This window comes from Oncorhynchus tshawytscha, linkage group LG14, assembly GCF_018296145.1.
Source record: "Oncorhynchus tshawytscha isolate Ot180627B linkage group LG14, Otsh_v2.0, whole genome shotgun sequence".
Classification (NCBI taxonomy): Eukaryota; Metazoa; Chordata; class Actinopteri; order Salmoniformes; family Salmonidae; genus Oncorhynchus; species Oncorhynchus tshawytscha.
Genome location: NC_056442.1, coordinates 9,596,401 through 9,613,557, shown reverse-complemented (window position 1 = coordinate 9,613,557; position 17,157 = coordinate 9,596,401). Strand labels below are relative to the sequence as shown.

Below are 17,157 nucleotides of genomic sequence, written 5' to 3'. Positions count from 1 at the left end.
GTCCTGGGAATCAACCCACTGTCCTGGTGTTGCAAACACCATGCTCTACCAACTGAGCTACAGAGGACCACAAAATGTATAGTAAACATGAGCAGGACATTGCCTCCTAGTCGAGAGCCTTGTGATACAGGGAGCCATGCAATACAGTTCACCTGGTGATCCTGTTAGATCCGGGAACGCCAGTGTATCTTGGGTGAATCCTAAATGACACCAGATATCCCTTTACAGGGCCACGGGGTTATGCGAGGCTGTGTCTAGTCTTGTCCACCAGCCGGCTCCATAGCAATTAGCCTCATAGACAAGGTTTTGCCGGTAAAAGTAATATAGTGTATAAGGAATAGGGTGCTATTTCATGTGAAGCCTTTGTTCCCAAATCTGAACTATCCTTTTCAGCGGTAATCCAATGGCATCCCCCTTTGTATTAGCTTTAAGTGTCTCTGTAGAGCTGATATAACAAATGGGAGCACAAATTAGATTTCTAGCTAAACAGAATTTAATTGGATTAGATTCCCTGCCGGCCACAGGTTAGAGCCAATGGTAATGCTTCCAATTCACTTATTCAACCTTTCTCTTCCTCTTGCAACTCCTCCTTTGCTCATTGCTGTAGGTCTAGAAGATAATGCATTCTCAGTCTACTTTCCTGGAGTTTGATACAACATACAGATAAACTACAGTATGTTGAATTTCATTAAAGAAGCCCGTGTTGAGTTTACGTAACACTTAGGACACTAGAAACTGATGGAACCAGTGATACGGTGACAAATGGCAACCACTGACCTGCCTGAACATACAATAATTCACAATACTGATACAGACTAAGTCAACTTTCACTTGCTGGAAAAAATAAGTTCAAAGTGTCCCAATTGAATCTCAGCCTATCATGTGTATACTCATCCCTTTCAGAATTTGGGATGACGTTTTTCCGTTGAGCATCGTCGAGCCTTCTGAAGTCTTAATTGGCAAATACACTTAATTCACCCTGGCTGACTCTGCTTATGCAATTATCCTCTCAGGGTTAGTTGTTTACGACTTATGATCACATGAGTCTGGTTCTCTTGTTGTTTCCCTTATTCATGTGTTCATCCTTCCTCACGAGTTCCATCTAGCCTCATAACATAAATGGTCTTATTTCATAGTTTCACTCTGGCAGAAAATCTCTTCGGGCTTTGTGCACTGATGATCTTCCATCAAGAGTTCTCAGAATCAAATAGCATAAGAGGTTGTACTTGGAATACGCTACGTGACACACAGATGATTCCAGGGGATCAAACATGAGTAACTGGGTCTTTAATCATGTGATGTAACATACCCTAGAAAGGTACTGTTAATTCACACACACGCAGGCACGCACACACACACACACACACACACACACACACACACACACACACACACACACACACACACACACACACACACACACACACACACACACACAGCTCAGTTGGATAAGTAGTTCAGCACCTTAATGTGATGTACAAGCATGCTCAACAGCCTACAATCACATTCATTACCTATAACCAATTCCAAGTAAGGGAATTCTCAAGATATTTCAGAATTAGGCCTACAAAATGTAATTGTGCCCAATCCAGATCCCAAATGAGCATTTCACAGAATCATAAGTTTGATAAGGTGAGAAATCCAAGAAGTGGAAGAGTGGTTTATGTTCCCCAGGTCTATGTTACTTTGACCGGTATAGAGAAGTGATGTAAAGCCTGTAGTGCCTGGAACCTGTCAAATCTCACTGCTGATCACTGCTGATTGTGTGTGAATTTGTGTTTGTGATTACTACAGGAAGAACATGTCAGATCTGGGGAGGGTGGAGAATCCCAAGTCAAAATAACCCTGAATAGCAATGCTGATACGATTAAGTCAAGGCCTAAAAATGTGTCACTCTCTCATGCTAGTACTGCAGAAGCTATCTCATTCCATTTTTGTTGTTGTTGTTCCTCTCACAAAAGTCTTGCTTCCTTAGAAATGCCCCAATAATCGAATAATGCTGGAGCCGAATGATGGGACAAACAAACATGGGGAGACATAAATAAAAATGTATCCATTCCTTCCTTAACTCTTCCACATCACCTGATCCACCTGGTCGTGTCTTTACACAGATATGAAGCGGAGGCCAAAAATCTCTGCTACATTCGACTGAGTGAGGGCACTCCTCACTCACAAGAGAATCGGTCTCCGTGGCATTCTCTGACCGGAAGACATTCTGATGAAACTTGTGGGACTACAGGGCTGACATTAAGTGTCTAATTGGTTTGACTTAAATCATTGTGGGTGATGTGTTTGAGATCATATGTCCTTTGGGGATTAAAGGTCGCTGAAACATAACCCTTTCGACCAGCTGGAGGGCAAAGACAAGTTGTAGAGTAAAGGAGAAAGCATGTCGGCAAACCTGAGGGTCTGTTTTGATTCTAATTGACCTCCTATATATGAACTTTCTGTCCTTGAAAAAAAATAAAATGTTCTCCTTGAATGCTTGGATTCACCCCACGACTCAATCTAGAATATGAAACAAGAAGAAAACGTTCAACTTCATATGCGTTTCAACAATGTGTTTCTTCTCTCTCCCTGTGCAGGCAGGTGCTTATTAATCTATTATGACTTAACCCATAGCTTTGTTAGGCAACTAGGTAACAATCACATTGATAAGTTAAAGCCTTTATCCAATAAATTATTGCACACAGGAGGTGTTGCAGAGAGATAAACCTTCATCAATTCCCATCGATTTATTTTTGTCAGGTGTGACATCTGTGAATTTTATCAGGATACATTAGTGGATCACACTCACTTAATCAAGACAGATGCAGACCATTCTATTCTCATTCGAAGTCCCAATTGGGAGAATTGGCTTACAGTGCATTCGGAAAGTATTCAGACCCCTAGACTTTTTCCACATTTTGTTACATTACAGCCTTCTTCTAAAATGGATTACATTGTGTCCCCCCCCATCACAATAAAAACATGGAAATATCACATTATCACATATACTCAGTACTTTGTTGAATCACCTTTGGCAGCGATTAGAGCCTTGAGTCTTCTTGAGTATGACGCTACAAGATGGACACACCTGTATTTGGGGATTTCTCCCATTCTTCTCTGCAGATCCTCTCAAACTGTCAGGTTGGATGGGGACCGTCACTGCACAGCTATTTTCAGGTCTCTCTAGAGATGCTCGATCTGGTTCAACCCAGGCTCTGGCTGGGCCACCCAAGAACATTCAGAGACTTGTCCCGAAGCTACTTCTGCGTTGTCTTGGCTGTGTGCTCAGGGTCATTTTCCTGTTGGAAGGTGAACCTTCACCCCCAGTCTGAGGTCCTGAGCGCTCTGGAGCAGGTTTTCATCAAAGATCTCTCTGTACTTTGCTCTGTTCCATCTTTCCCTCGATCATGACTAGTCTCCCAGTCCCTACCACTGAAAAACACCCCCACAGCATGATGCTGCCATCACCATGCATCACTGTAGGGATAGTGCCAGGTATCCTCAAGACATGACACTTGGCATTCAGGCCAAATAGTTCAATCTTGGTTTCATAAGACCAGAGAATCTTGTTTCTCATGGTTTGAGTCCTTTAGGTGCCTTTTGGCAAACTCCAAGTGGCCTGTCGTGTGCCTTTTACTGAGGAGTGGCTTCCGTCTGGCCACTCCACCATAAAGGCCTGATTGGTGGAGTGCTGCAGAGATGGTTGTCCTTCTGGAAGTTTCTCCCATCTCCACAGAGTAATTCTGGACCTCTGTCAGTGACCATCGGGTTCTTAGTCACCTCCCTGACCAAGGCCCTTCTCCCTCGATTACTCAGTTTGGCCAGGCGGCCAGCTCTAGGAAGAGTCTTGGTTATTCCAAACTTCTTCCATTTAAGAATGATGGAGGCCACCGTGTTCTTCAGGACTTTAAATGCTGTATTTTTTGGTACCCTTCTCCAGATCTGTGCCTTGACACAATCCTGTCTCGGCGCTCTATATGGACAATTCCTTTGATATCACGGCTTGGTATTTGCTCTGACAGGTGTTTGCCTTTTCAAATCATGTCCAATCAATTGAATTGACCACAGGTGGACTCCAATCAAGTTGTAGAAACATATCAAGGATGATAAATGGAAACAGGAAGCACCTGAGCTCAATTTCGAGTCTCATAGGAAAGGGTTTGAATACTTATGTAAATAAGGTATTTCTGATTTTTATTTTTAATACATTTGCAAAACCTGTTTTCACTTTGTCATTATGGGTTAGATTGATGAAGAAAACATTTAATTTTAAAATAAGACTGTAACGTAACAAAATGTGGGGGGAAAAAGTCAAGGGGTCTGAATACGTCCCGAATGCACTGTAAGAGCATAATCATAGAGAATTCTATGGTACCCCTGGTGGTCATGTTTAGTCTTACTTTAAATGACGCGATGATTTGCGACTGCGCAGATATAGCACGTCACACTTTCGCGAAACAGAGGAATGTTTCCAACTAGTTAGCTGGGTACGAATAAAATCATTTACGCTCATAATGTCGGTCTTTCACGACGAAGTTGAGATCGAGGACTTTGAATATGACGAGGATGAAGAGACATACTATTTTCCCTGCCCATGTGGCGACAGATTTGCCATAACCAAAGTGAGTACACCGTGAGAAGGTCCCTTGCGTGTCACGTTGTGCCAACTCGCCTGTGATGGTTGTTGTATTTAATCTCTCTACTTGCAGGAGGATTTGGAAAATGGTGAAGAGGTGGCTACGTGTCCGAGCTGCTCGCTCATTGTTAAAGTAATCTACGACAAGGTTTGTTCTCCGTTTTGATGTTGGTGTTTCGATAGTCTCGGCTTCTCACGTTCTGATCAAACGGGAATTAGGAGGCCTCGCGAGACTAGTGTATTGGTGGCCTCACCCTACTAGCTACTTGTCATTGAATAGATTTGTTATCTTTCTCTGATATTAGAACTATTTCGTTCATGATGACTAATCTATTTCCCTATTCACCTCAATTCACCAGGAGGAATTTATGTCTGGGGAGATAATCGAAGCACCAACTACAGAGAGCAGATTGCAACTGACTCCGTCCTCCTGACAGCGATGTCACATCCCCTTCATTTTCTCATTCCCATCAGTAAAAGTGGACCCTGCTGCATGTGTATGTGCTTCCACACAACACAAAGAAACATTATGAACGATATGCTTCACTGGTGAGGTCTGGGATGGAGGATTCTCAGGATTCATTCACATGTTCCTGGCATTGGTTTTGCAGAGTCACGTAAAGGACCCTAACCACTACTATTTGCACAACGTATTTAAATAAATCCTTTATTCTTTTAAGTCTTTCACTCCCTTTTTATAAACATGTTTATTCATTTTTGTGGATGCCTCAAGATTAAACCAGGATGAAGTGAATACTGTTTTTTCCCCCCTTGTTAACTGCTTGTAGTTTTTATGTTTGAACAGCAGGGGAGGCAGATGTTCAAGGAAAAATACAGGCCTACTAACTGTACACTGTACAGGGAATAAATAGGGTGCCATTGGGAAAATGGGTGTATAGACTTCTCTCTATTCTAACCTACAGATACTATCCTTGGGATTTCTGAGATTGTTTCAATTTAAAAGGAATGAGCTGGTGTAAGAAATATGGTGGAAACTCTTTAGCCTATGCTTAGGCCAATCCTATGTGGCCTTACATACCCTTTACTTGTACATATTTCAACAGTTTAGTGCTCTGCCATTTGACATGCCATGATTTATAACAAAAGGATTTGGGTGTGTGTGAGGCAGTGACCCTCTTGACACTTACATTTTAATCTATGAGTCATACGAGAAACATGAATTATTCATATTGGCTGGTTATTACGATGTGTATGTTATGGATGAACAAATGGCTGAATTACAATTCCCTAGTTACATACACTTCTCTCCCCCTCATGGATTAAAAAAAACCAACATTGGATTGGTGTAAACTGGATCTTCTCTTACACCAGTCCATTCCTTTAGATCCGGGAAGAGTACAGAATCGTCCCTCAGCCAATACAATAAAATGACTCATTCCAAAGACCCATGTAACCATATTACAATATTGACTGATACTGTGACCGCGTAGCTACTGTTTCACACCACCAGCTCTTTCACAGCAGGGCCTGACCTGTCAGAGAGAGGAGCTGTGCATCCCAAATGGCCCCCTATTCCCTATATAGTGCACTACCTTTGACCAGGGCCCTCTGGTCAAAAGTAGTGCACTATGTAGGGAATAGAGTGCCATTTGGGACACATACAGGGAGAGAACATGATGGTGTCCTTCACATGATATTGAAGGTCCTGCCTGTCTATTTATCCAATATCCAGTCAGCTCTGTGGCTGATGCTGTGGCGAGGGAGGAAGCTGAGCACAAGTCAACACGTCTAACTGCATCTCTCATCAGGGGGGCCACAGCAATGGCAGGAAGAAAAACACCCCCACAGAAGTCTGGCATTGACAAACACACCAGCACTCAGTCAGAGGAGCCTCACAGAGCAGGTCACTGCTGAGGGAGAGCGGGAGATAGAGCACTAAGCAGTAGCGTTCATGATGTTTGTGTGGATGGCATTATGTATCCTTACTCCCTCACATCTGGAGGAAAATAGTCATTATTCATGTGACGATAATCCTTTGTGTGAAGTGTGATAGTCACAAACAGTCATGAATTGCTCTGCTTGAGAGGTATAGGCATACAAGACAATGCAAATGTGATGTAATGTGTGTACAATAATTGTGTTGTGCTCTGTGCTCCCTACCCTTTCCTTTTGGCAGGCGTGACGTCACATTTCAAGGCAGTTGGTTGAGCTGGAGGTAGAGGAGGAGACGAGCAACCCAGCGAGTTGAAGGGCCTGCGAAAAAAAGAGACGTCGTTAAAAGATAACCAAGCACATTGGTTTTTAAAAGTCAACTTTTAGACCTCGAAAGTGAATATCGAAGACTACTTTTGCAAATTCCTGACCTGATAATCCGATTCAACTGGAGAAACCACCAAGGTAAGAACACAACGAAACGCTGACGAACTGAGCGCAAAGTTATGGTTGCTTTGCTTGACGGGAGGTGCAGTTGGTGATGACTGGCATTTGTTGGTTTTGGTTAATGACAACATTACGAGCAGATTCAGATTTTTATTTTGAAGATTAGAAAATACAACAGTTAGAATAAGGCTCGTGGATTCGGCGCCGAGAAAGTAGAATAGTATTGTTGTGTTTGTCCATGCGGTTTTCTATCTTCTCCGTGGCTTTGTCCACGGCAGTACAATACAATAGCCCATTGCCGCTTGGTAGGCTACGAAGGAGATGAGTGTTTGCGCTTTTGCTAATATTTTTTGCAACATTGTATTAGTTATGTTTCAAACTTTAACATATCTCTTGAATAATCACTCTGCTTCGATTTTCATTCGTGGTACATTTGTTTACATACTGTAGTTAGACGGTCTTGGTGAGCAACATGTAGGCCTATTTGCAATGAGCATTAATGTTATTTTTCTTCTCTGTAAAACGTGCTCATACATGCCCAGTGTAATTGTTGAACTACACACACAATCTATATAAAATATAATGCATTCTGCCTATGCGTTTCTGTTGTTTTATTGTGAGGTGATAAGATGTGGTGTACCTGTTTTTGCTCAACTGTAACAACCTGAAACTGTGGCGATGAAGAAGATACAACCATTATTCTCTCTATGTCAGAGAGTGTTGGCTTGCAAGCCCAAGAGGTCTAGGCAAGATGGGACTTAAACCGTTTCGTGTAATGAACACCTTCAGTTCTTAGGTCTACAATTTCTTTGGCCACACCTAAACCACTGGAGGCTCCTCAGAGGAGGAAGTGGAGGACTATCCTCCTTCAGATTATTTAATAAAAATAGTAAAACATTAAAGTTACCCTTCTTAGATAAAACTATACTAAATATATTCACGTCACCAAATAATTAACAGCACTCTGTAGGATAGCACCATGGTGTAGCCGGAGGACAGCTAGCTTCCGTCCTCCTCTGTGTACATTGACATCAATACAAAACATAGGCGGCAAAACATAGGCACAGTAATTATGACAACTTACGGAGGACGTCCTCCAACCTATCATGTTGTCCACCCAATCAAAGGATCGGAGAATGAAAGCATAAGCTACAGTTATCTAGCACTGCAGTGCATGGCATGTGGTGAGTAGTTGAGTCAAAGAGCGAGAAAGACAATAGTTGAACAGTTTTGAACAAATTAATTTGTTAAAAAATGAAGGAAAGGTATTTTGTATTTTTTTTCTCACTTTCACTTACTTAGCTAAAAAATGCAGCTAGCTAATTTAACCTACTTAAACATCCAGCGCAAACAGGGATACTATGTTAGCTAGCTGGCTATGACTATCCAACAGATAGTCATAGCCAAGTCAAGGTAAACCTTTGGTTTGACTAATTTATTGCTAAACTATTTACTGAACTGCTTACTGACTGTACTCTGTAATGTTACTTCGTGATTGTAGCTGTTTTGCTAACGTGTTACTTTGTGATTGTAGCTGTTTTGCTAACGTGTTAGTTCTATTAGCTATGTTGACTGTGACGTTACTTTAGCTAATATGGTGACAACGATGTAGGCTGTGTGTAGAGGTTATGATATGGTTTGGCTTGTAAAGGTTTTTTCGCCTGGTCTCATACAGCTGATGTGTTGTGCATTGAAGTCCACAAGTGAAGGGAAAAGGTGAGAGGAGGAGACCCCATAGATGCGAGAAGGAATACAACGTGGCTGCTTTGAAGGTGAACTGTGTTTACATGTGATCAGGGGTGTATTCATTCTGACAATTCTGTTGAAAAACGTTTCTTAAATGGAATGAAACAGGGATTAACATACCTGAATTTGTCCAATAGAAACTCTTGTTTGCAACTGTTGGACTGGTGGTTTACGCCCTTGATAAGATAGATGCAGGCAAGAGTGTGCAAGGCGGTATTGAATGTGTCACTGTCTGTCACCTCAAATCTTTCTCTCAAACTGTGTGCACCTACGTTGTAAACTTTAATTCCTAGGCTAGTTTAAAGCAACCTCATGATGGGTATAGGGAAAATTAGAGTATCATGTAGTAAGTAGCCTAAACCTATCAATGATACATTGAACTGGGTGAATGGAATATCTCCCTCATCTTAAATGGCACCGACCACCGCTGACCTAATTTAGACATACAATGTTTAAAAAAAAAGAAAGTTTTTTGAAGCCACAACCATGTCAACACAAAGTAGAGACAAACACACAGTTTGTCCTCCGGACCAGCATTTAGGAAGCAATAACCTATACTAACTTCGTTGTCTGTTCAGTCAGTGTCGATCTTAACCAGCTCTGTATCGGAGACTTAATTTCCACCACTATGGCTGTATTTATACAGGCAGACCAGTTCTGATATTTTTTTCCCCCACTAATTGGTCTTTGACCAGTCACATAATATATTTTTCAGAGCTGATCTGATTGGTCAAAAGGCTAAGTGAAAAAAAAACGCACCTGTACTAGAGATACCAGAAATTCACTCTCAGTTCTCAATGCTTATTATTTCCTCACCTGCACAGGTCTAACTGAGAGAATAGTAATATCCTTCACAGACATACTATTTTCATCTGCCTGCAAAATGTCGCTGATAACATCATTTGACTCTCAAATGCATTCCAACGGTTTTGCTTCAGTTCTCACACTGCTATTAAAAGCAAATCAAAATAGCAGTCTAAACTACAAATAGAATGATTCTTTGGATGTAGACTGACTAGTTGTTGAACGACATGCATTGGCAACCAGACCAATGAGTGCAGGCTAGAATAATTGTGAAATGATTATGGTTGAACTTGGTCAATCATAGTGTTTTTAAACATAAATAATGATATGACTCTCAGAAGGATACTTTGGGATTTTGGCAATGGGGCCCTTTTGTACTTCCCCAGAGTCAAGTTAACTAGTGGATACAATTTTTATGTCTCTGTGTTTGGTTTGAAGGAAGTTCTTAACCGGAGCTAGCACAATTGCTAAAAAGCACTAGCACAATTGCTAACTAGTGGAAAAAACCCATAGACTTCCAGTCATTGTGCTAATGCTAGTTAGCAATAGCTCGCGACACTACGTCTAACTTCCTTCATACTAGACACAGAGACAAACAAATTGTATCAGTGAGTTCATCAGACTCTGGGGAAGTAGATTGCCAAAATCCCAAATTATCCCTTTAAACTGTGAAAATGAAATCTGGGAGTACATTTAATATCTGTAGTACTGCAGTCATGTGTTTCTACCATATCCCAAAGTGAACCTGCATGGTCAAAAATAATATCCAAGCTCCAGGTTTGAAATGTCTCTCTGCAGAGTGTTTTAATTGCCTGTAAAACTCTACTCTCGACGTTAGCTGCCTCTTGACTGATATTAGCACACAGCCTAGATAAGTGTTCAGCTAGTTCACAATGTGTCAACTTAACAGGCTACAGCAGTTGGCACATGTTTCACAAAATGGACTGGTTCCAATGTCCAAGAGCAATATTGCTAGAACTTCATTAGCTACATAGTTGTAGCAAAGCAATTACACTCAACTGGCTTGCAAATTTTGTGTAGTGCAAAGTCCTTCACCAATCCAAGCCAGCTCACAGCACAATCAGGCAGGCCATTATCCATAACAAGGCCTCCCTCTACTCTTTATTTCCCCAACAGTTGGGTGAAGCAGAGTTAGAAGAAGAGTGATGTTGATGGAGGTCTGGAATAAGTAATTTTTGTATTAGAGGTCGACGTGGGAAAAAGTAGCCTGGTATAGGGATTGATTGAAAATTTTACTATTTCATCGCCTGCAGTGCAGTGAATCATCAATGCCAGGAACAAGGATGAGTGAGAGTAATGGTACTTTAAAGTATTGGAGGAAACTTTGACTTTCCTTTTACATGAGGTAAATGTTATCTAGTACATAAAGTAAACTCCTGTGCCAGCAGTTACTGAGACAGGGCTTTAATACTACCTTAATGCTCAGGGTCTGCCCTTGGTTCACCCCAGACTTGACTGCCTTGACCAGCACAAACACATCCTGTGGCGTTCTGCGTTAGCATCTTTCAAAAATTATCAGCTGAAATTGTTGCAACACCTATTACTAGCCTATTCAACCTCCTTCGTATCGTCTGAGATCCCCAAAGATTGGAAAGCTGCTGCGGTCATCCCCCTCTTCAAAGGGGGAGATGCTCTAGACCCAAACTGTTATAGACCTATATCCATCCTGCCCTGCCTTCCTAAAATCTTCAAAAGCCAAGTCCATAAACAGATCACCGACCATTTCGAATCCCACCGTATCTTCTCCGCTGTGCAATCTGGTTTCCGAGCTGGTCATGGGTGCACCTCAGTCACGCTCAAGGTCCTAAACGATATCATAACCACCATTGATAAAAGACAATACTGTGCAGCCGTCTTCATCGACCTGGCCAAGGCTTTCGACTCTGTCAATCACCACAGCCGTCTTCATCGACCTGGCCAAGGCTTTCAACTCTGTCAATCACCGCATTCTTATCGGCAGACTAAATAGCCTTCTAAAATGACTGCCTCGCATGGTTCACCAACTACTTCTCAGATCGAGTTCAGTGTGTCAAGTTGGAGGGCCTGTTGTCCAGACCTCTGGGAGTCTCTGTGGGGGTGCCACAGGGTTCAATTCTCGGGCCGACGCTCTTCTCTGTGTATATCAATGATGAGGCTCTTGCTGCTGGTGATTATCTGATCCACCTCTACGCAGACGACACTATTCTGTATACATCTGGTCCTTCATGGACACTGTGCTAACAAACCTCCAAACGTGCTTCAACGCCATACAACACTCCTTCCGTGGCCTCCAACTACTTTTAAATACTAGTAAAACTAAGTGCGTGCTCTTCATCCGATTTCTGCCCACACTCTCCCGCCTGACTAGCATCACTACAAATACCTAGGTGTCTGGTTAGACTGTAAACTCTCCTTCCAGACTCACATTAAGCATCTCCAATCCAAAATTAAATCTAGAATCGGCTTCCTATTTTGCAACAAAGCCTCCTTCACTCATGCCGCCAAACGTACCCTCGTAAAACTGACTATCCTACCGATCCTTGACTTCGGCGATGTCATTTACAAAATAGCCCCCAACACTCTACTCAGCAAACTGGATGCAGTCTATCACAGTGCCATCCTTTTTGTCACCAAAGCCCCATATGCTACCCACCACTGCGACCTGTATTCTCTCGTTGGCTGGCCCTCACTACATATCCGTTGCCAAACCCACTGGCCCCAGGTCATCTATAAGTCTTTGCTAGGTAAAGCCCCGCCTTATCTCAGCTCACTGGTCACTGTAGCAACACCCACCCGTAGCACACACTCCAGAAGGTATATTGCACTGTCCATCCCCAAAGCCAACACTTCCTTTGGTCGCCTTTCATTCCAGTTCTCTGCTGCCAACGACTGGAATGAATTGCTAAAATCTTATAGAGTCTTATATCTCCCTCTAAAAATGTAAGCATCAGCTGTCAGAGTAGCTTACCGATCACTGTACATGTACACAGCCAATCTGTAAATGGCACACCCTACTACCTCATCCCCATATTATTACTTACCCTCTTGCTCTTTTGCACCCCAGTATCTATACTTGCACATCATCATCTGCACATCTATCACTCCACTATTAATGCTAAATTGTAATTATTTTGCCTCTGTGGCCTATTTATTGCCTACCTCCCTCCCTACTCTTCTACATTTGCACACACTGTACATAGATTTTTCTATTTTTCTTTTCTACTTGTTTGTGTAACTCTGTTTTTGTCGCACTGCTTTGCTTTATCTTGGCCAGGTCGCTGTTGTAAATGAGAACTTGTTCTCAACTGGCCTACCTGGTTAAATAAAGGTGAAAAAAAATAGGGAATAGGGCACCATTTGGGATGCAACCAGTGAATCCAAGAAAACCTCGGGCTGAGCCACATCCTGGTCAGTGTGACCCAGAACTAACTCTATGGTAGTCTAGATTATGCTCAGGGCATTTGATTACCCTAGTGCACTCAAACATGTTTTTTTCATCACATGAGAGATTATCCCAATAGCATGGTGTAACCTCTGAACATGAGAAGGAGGCATGGGCAGGGGAGGTACAATGATCCGCTCTGTTTGGTAGTGAGGGCTGACGCACTTCCCGGACTCTCTCACGTTGGTAGCATATGTCTACCCGATTTGGGTGCGGAACTGCTAGTGCACCTGGCAGTAAGTAGTAGGATACTTCTGTGTGGCCCCACTTGAACCCCTTTGCAATGGAGAAAAGAGGGAGCATTCACGTGGCTTGCAGTGTAACACTAGTTACCGGACCTTGTGTCACTTCACCTGGTGTTGATATTGTATTTCCTTACTCTCTCTCCATTTGGAGAATGTAATGTGGTAATATTTGATATGTAAGCATGCGGTATATTGTATACCTCGCATGCAAAGAGTCTATTATATGTATATCTGACTCCGTAAAGATGATTTAGCAATATGCAAGGTGCTATGTAGACCATGTGCAAGTATTATGCTTTTAGCTGTCTAAAATCAAGGAATGGTCATGAGAATGGAATTCTAAGTGCATTTAATGACTTACATTATATGAAGCTTAAGTTTCAAAGCATTACGAGGCACTTCTAAGCATGATCGGAGGGGGGGAGAGAGAGAATCTCACCACAGCAGGTCAGGAACAAAAAAGAGAACGAGATAATGAATCTAAGACCGTGTATAACATCTGAGTTGTTTACCAATAGAATTACTGTAACGTTAACTTCCAATCAGATATAACACCTACATGATGTAATCTCAACAGAACCTCTGCTTCTCAGAGGTGTGACGATGGCGGTTGGTGAGATCAACACAAAGAAGGCTGAATTCCTGAGAAGACGATAATAGCTTTTGCATAGTGTGTTAATAAGAAGAGTCACTGCGGGGGGGGGGGCTGCCCAACAACAATATTCTCTAGTGCTTCTTACAGGAAGTTGAACTCCTTCCTCTAGTATCTTTCAGAACATCATTTGAAACAGTCTTTGATTCAGTCTGTGGGAACTTGGTAGTGCGCAAAATTTTAGGGTAGCTGTAAAACGTGATACTAGTTTGTGAGGAGCCGTGTTGCTAATTCGTTATGAGGATTGTTTACTGGGTGAGTTTTTAACCCAGTTCCACTAGCTAGGGATATTTCCAGTATCAGGGCTAGAGTTGGCATCTCGCCCCTCGAGTGAAGGTGCTGTTTGAGCATTCTCCATTTCGGAGTTGAAGCGGGCCAGCATAGACACAGTGCATGTGGGCAAGCATAGACACAGTGCATGTGGGCAAGCATAGACACAGTGCATGTGGGCAAGCATAGACACAGTGCATGTGTTGGTGTACATGAGTACAACTGGGTTTGTCATATTGCGAGCTTTGAAAAATAAGCCTAAAGCCTTGGGATGCTTGTGATCTTGAAAGCTACTTGCTGGAAGAGAACATTGTGTTGGGAAAGAAATCCTCACCACTGTTGCTGTTTCTTATCATGTGAAAGGGTCCTATCGGGGTTTCTGCTTGTAGACGGATAACAAAAAGGCAGGGGTTGGATTTACTTTGCTTCTGGTCGAAGCCAGTCAGGAAATCTTTGGGCTGTAGAGCGTAGGTAGACCAAAGGGCTGTCAAGGGGAGGCCACTTTTTGGATTGTGAAGGCATCAGTGTAGCTTAAATAGCCTAACTGCAGTGTGTGTGTGTACACGTTTTTTTTTTTTTTTTTTAATGTATTTTTGTTTTAACCTTTATTTAACTAGGCAAGTAATTTAAGAACCAATTCTTATTTTCAATGACGGCCTAGTAACAGTGGGTTAAGTGCCTGTTCAGGGGTAGAACGACAGATTTGTACCTTGTCAGCTCGGGGATTTGAACTTGCAACCAACGCACTAACCACTAAGCTACCCTGCCGCCCCATCTGTGTCTTTGGTCTGCCCTGTTAAGCCTGAATGAAGACAATGTTCCTCCACCCCCAGAGCTCTGAGATTGGTTGTCATTACCTACCTCTGTGACACATCATGGTACATATGCTTCCAATCAAAATCAAATCAAATGTTATTGGTCACGTACACATGGTTAGCAGATGTTATTGTGAGTGTAGCTAAACGCTTGTGCTTCTAGTTCTGACAGTGCAGTAATATCTAACAATTCCCCAACAACTACCCAATACACACAAATCTAAAGGGGTGATGGAGAATATGTACATATAAGTTTATGGATGAGCGATGGCCGAGCGGCATAGGCAAGGTGCAGTAGATAGTATAAAATACAGTGATGTGATATGACTAATCTATGATATTGTAACATTTATTGAAGTGAATTTTTTTTATTTAACCTTTTTATTTAACTAGGCAAGTCAGTTAAGAACAAATTCAGTCTAGGAACAGTGGGTTAACTGCCTTGTTCAAGGGTAGAACAACAGATTTTTACCTTGTCAGCTCGGGGATTTGACCTTTCGGTTACTAGTCCAACGCTCTAACCACTAGGCTACCTGCCACCCCAGGTTGTTTTCCTTGATGATCTTTTTGGCCTTCCTGTGACATCGGGTGTTAGTGTCCTGGGGCTCAGGTAGTTTGCCCCCGGTGATGCGTTGTGCAGACCGCACTACCCTCTGGAGAGCCTTGCGGTTGAGGGCGGTGCAGTTGCCGTACCAGGATGTGATGCAGCCCGACAGGATGCTCTCGATTGTGCATCTGTAAAAGTTTGTCAGAGTTTTGGGTGACAAGCCAAATATCTTCTGCCTCCTGAGGTTGAAGAGGTGCTGTTGCGCCGCCTTCACCACACTGTCTGTGTGAGTGGACCAGTTCAGTTTGTCTGTGATGTGTACGCCCAGGAACCTTCCACCTTCTCCACTGCTGTCCCTTCGATGTGGATAGGGGGGTGCTCCCTCTGCTGTTTCCTGAAGTCCACGATCATCTCCTTTTGTTTTTGTTGACATTGAGTGAGAGGTTGGTTTTCCTGACACCAAACTCTGAGTGCCTTCATTCGCCGGCTACATAATGATGTCATTCCCGCATCCCACATGGCCACAGTGTTGCGTGTTCAGGTTTGCCAAGACAGAGACTCATCTAGAGATGAAAAACAAACAGGAGAGGGAACCTCTCAACAAAGAAGAAATGGTTGTTCCTTTTTCAAGGGGAGCAGATTCCAAGAAAAAAGGGGAATCTACAACATGAACTCTCCAGTGAATCAGAGTCAACGTGAAAGAGGATGTTATGTAGCCTAACAACGTAGACTAGTGTGTATGACTGACATCATCCATCAGCTAAGTAAGCCATATGCAGATAATAGACACACACCCCATGCAGTTTCCAGTTTGTACGCTTCTTTGTGTTGACCTAGACTAGAGCAGGCCTCAAAACAGGCTGGATGACCGTGAGATTACCGTGGTAATGTGAACTGCAACAGGAGCACAGTATAATGCATAGAAATGTTTCTGTTGCGTTGAGTGTGCATGTCAGAGTGGTTTTTGTCAGAGTAGGGATTTTACACTCCGAGATCAAAGAGCAATTCTATCAGTGAAGCAGAGCCTGGTGTCACCAGATCATAATCATTGTCACGGAACACTTGTGTCACTTGTGACTCTGGCTGTCGGTGCTAAATGGGACAAAGTGAAACCGAGAGGGAGAGAGATTTAGAGTGAGAAAGGCGACGGGAGAGGAGAAACAGCCCCTGTAGAAATGTCCTGTCTAATAAAATCTGACAGTTACTCAAAAAGACACTGGGTTGTCTCATAAAATTGAAGGGTTGGAGGTTGGCACGCTTGGCAATGGATCTCATTAAGATGTGCCGACATCAGAAGCATTATTCCTTAATTGGTCTGAGCTAATAAAATATTTTTGCTAGAAGATGGCTCATGGGTAGGTTACAATGTCTCTGGGGAACCTTGTTGCTAGCTTGCACTGTTTCCTCTACTTTCATGTGGTGGTGGAAATGTCAGTTGTGTTTTGATAAGACGTCATTTGAAAATTCTCCATCTGTTTCGCCTGCCTCGTCTCCACAGGTCTATCTTCCACCGGTATGTTTGTGAAATGGATGATTATCCCATCTGCGATTCTCCGAGACAAACGGCTTTTGTTCTGTCTCTAGGCGAATAGTAATGGGTCATCCGACTCCACCAATGTGAGAGATTTGAATATTACCTGCTTTGTCCAACTTTTCCTCTGGAATATAGATT

General features: G+C 42.7%; 2 protein-coding genes across 3 annotated transcripts in view; both read left to right on the top strand.

Annotated features, from left to right (window-relative positions):
- Positions 1-4,310: 4,310 nt before the first annotated feature.
- LOC112266496 (DPH3 homolog) lies at positions 4,311-5,303 on the top strand. The gene is made up of 3 exons (XM_024443997.2): positions 4,311-4,610; positions 4,698-4,772; positions 4,984-5,303. The coding sequence occupies exons 1-3, from the start codon at positions 4,503-4,505 to the stop codon at positions 5,056-5,058; spliced, it is 258 nt and encodes an 85-aa protein (XP_024299765.1). The 5' UTR covers positions 4,311-4,502; the 3' UTR covers positions 5,059-5,303.
- Positions 5,304-6,240: 937 nt separating this feature from the next.
- Positions 6,241-17,157, top strand: part of LOC112266495 (cytoplasmic protein NCK2) — a 57,213-nt gene continuing 46,296 nt past the window's right edge. Inside the window, exons 1-2 of one of the 2 annotated variants that reach the window (XM_024443995.2) lie at positions 6,241-6,488; positions 6,762-6,982. The gene's annotated coding sequence lies outside the window, so the exon portion shown is untranslated. Of the gene's footprint in view, positions 6,489-6,581; positions 6,983-17,157 lie in introns of those variants that run through there. The other variant, XM_024443994.2, reaches the window with a different exon arrangement.